This window comes from Branchiostoma belcheri, unplaced genomic scaffold (assembly GCF_001625305.1).
Source record: "Branchiostoma belcheri isolate BF01 breed outbred unplaced genomic scaffold, Haploidv18h27 scaffold120, whole genome shotgun sequence".
Taxonomy (NCBI): domain Eukaryota; kingdom Metazoa; phylum Chordata; class Leptocardii; order Amphioxiformes; family Branchiostomatidae; genus Branchiostoma; species Branchiostoma belcheri.
This window is the reverse complement of record NW_017802603.1, coordinates 853,772-856,212: the sequence shown is the minus strand read 5'-3', so window position 1 is coordinate 856,212 and position 2,441 is coordinate 853,772. Positions and strand designations below refer to the sequence as shown.

The 2,441-nt window shown below is 43.1% G+C and overlaps 1 protein-coding gene across 1 annotated transcript in view; it reads right to left on the bottom strand.

Moving 5' to 3' along the window:
* LOC109462982 (DDRGK domain-containing protein 1) overlaps positions 1-2,441 on the bottom strand; it is a 9,200-nt gene that overhangs the window by 4,404 nt on the left and 2,355 nt on the right. Inside the window, exon 3 of the mRNA XM_019759634.1 lies at positions 447-559. Within this exon, the coding sequence (XP_019615193.1) occupies positions 447-559 (113 nt within the window). The remainder of the gene's footprint in view (positions 1-446; positions 560-2,441) is intronic.

The following is a 2,441-nucleotide window of genomic DNA, read 5'->3' as shown; positions in this document are numbered from 1 at the left end:
TTCCTCCTGTTTCCTCTTTTCTTCCAACATCTTCTCACGCTGTTTCCTCTCTTCTCGTTCCTGTTCCGCAGCCTGAAATTCATTTCATCAACATGCATATAGCAACAAGAAATCAGAGATTTCAGACATGGGAAGTATTTGGGTTTTTCCTGACCTTCAACTTTACAGAGCACTCTATCAATCAACTGTAAAAAGCCCTTCCCACCCACTATGCAAACATTTAAGCAATCTATATTACACAGACAAACCCATAATCCCCAGATGCCCAACACAATACTTCCTTCTGTAGCCAGAAGTAATAGGTGAAGACAATATTACAAAAGACAAAAAGAAAAAAAAGCTTTTATTGTAACAGCAGCAACTTGTCAGTTGGAACAAAAAGAACTCCTTCAATGAGTAAGTTTAAAAATGGATGAAACAAATCTTAATATAAGTGGCTCCCTGACCTCTCTTGCTGCCTTCTTCTCTGCTTTCATCTCGAGTTTCCTCATTTTCTTAGCTCCGACCTTCATGCCTTCAGGAATGTCAATTTCTGGCCTGGCTTCATCTGAGTCACTCTCTACATGTACATGAATAAAAACAACAATGAATTACTACTGCTTCTCTTTACATCTCTGTATTAATGTTTTCCTTGATTTGTGCACCCTAAAAACATGCCAATGTACTGTGTACATATAGTTACTAAGTAACTACTAAGTAATTACATCGTAAAAAATTAATACGTTTTTAGAGTGCACAAATTGAGGAAAACAAATGATTTGAGCAATTTTTCAACTGGGCTATGAGTGCTGCACATGAACTTAAACATCACATCTGGATGAGAGGCTCTGCACTAAAAGAAATTGCCTCAAAAGTCAAAACATGGAAATCAATAAATTTCTGAAGTAACTGCAATTTACTAAATGTCCTCATCCTAAAACTGGTACAGTGCAGTACTGTACTGTATGAGTATTCCATATCTTGAAGCTGCGTATCCATATTGAACTAATTTGAAGCTGCGTAATTCAGCCTTTTTTTGTATTATTAGGCTGCAATGTAGTTTTTTTACATGAACGTCAATTTGTGAATAAACCATTTATACATATCTTTGTTATGAAAATGAAAAAAAAACAAAAAACTATTTTTTAAGATTTTGCGAGCTGTACAGTAATGTGTATGTCAACCTTACCCCCCTCGCTGTCCTGTTGGTTCATGCGTCGTGCGGCCTGTAGTCTCTGCCGTGCGCCCCTCACCCTGCGGGGAGCCCCCGCGGCCCTCTCCACGTCCGTCCTGGGGCGGGGTGCACCACGCCGCTGGCCATCAGCAGCAGCTGGAATAGTCATGGCGCAAATCAGCCAGCATATATACAATTACACGTGCTGAACTGGAAATTGTAAATGTTCATGACCTTCAATGAGTTCAAGTCCATAGTGGGTTTTGAGTGTATTCGAACTGTACAGGGATTGTATTAGCCTGATTAAATCGCTTTTGCCGGCCGCCCAACATCCAGCCGGCCCCCGAACTATGTAGAGAGCCCCCCGGAGCTTGGGTTACATAGGCTAGGATCATACTATGATGTAATTTAATCAGGTATTGAACCATTTCTGTCCACTTAAACTTTCACCCCACAGAGTGGTTGGTCTCTCCAACACGCCCGGAAGATTTCAAAGTTTTTAAGTCTTTTGTGTTACCATCCAACAACAATCTTCAGAAAATCGTGGACGATAGTATCTATATATATTCCGGAGCAATAGGAATCTTCCTTTGGTCAAACTGTTCAGCGAGAATTCACTTAAACAGAGAAACATCGAGACGCGACAGTCGTCAGGAGAGACCCCCCTCCCCCAAAGAAGAAGATCATCCAGTACTGTGACTCTACCTGGCAGTCAACAAGCCTACTAAAGCGCTTTTTTCACGCCTACAAACTGCAGCGGGCTCCTTATATGGAGCCCTTGCGGGTAAGTGTCTTTCTTAACGACGAATAATCCTTATTCTCGTGTTTTTGTGCAACAACTTGTACAAACACAGCAGTACCCCTCTGCCGAAGAGTATCTGAATTACAGGGCAGCACGGAGCGAGACGACGGCCGGCGCGAAAGGGTTGTGGCGGCTGACGGCTGATGCTAGATCTGGCTGAGCTCGAGAGTGAGAAATAGATCTAGAGTTCTCGGCACTCATATTCAACGGAGACTTTTCAACCGCTGTGGGCTCCGTCATAGGAGCCCTCGCGGGTAAGTTTCTTTTCGTCGCCCACCTGTTCTTCTTTTTACGGTTTTATTAGCCCTTTGTATTGGTTCTGCTGGCAACACACCTCAGGAACAACCCTCTGCCGTAGTGCTTTTAAATTTCAGGGCTGGAGATGCACCGGCAATCACCAGCGAACAACCTTTGAGAGTGGGAGTGTGTTCCTAAGAGGGGCTTTGCTGACCAGAGGCAACCAGAAGAGCCTGCTGACATTGTAAT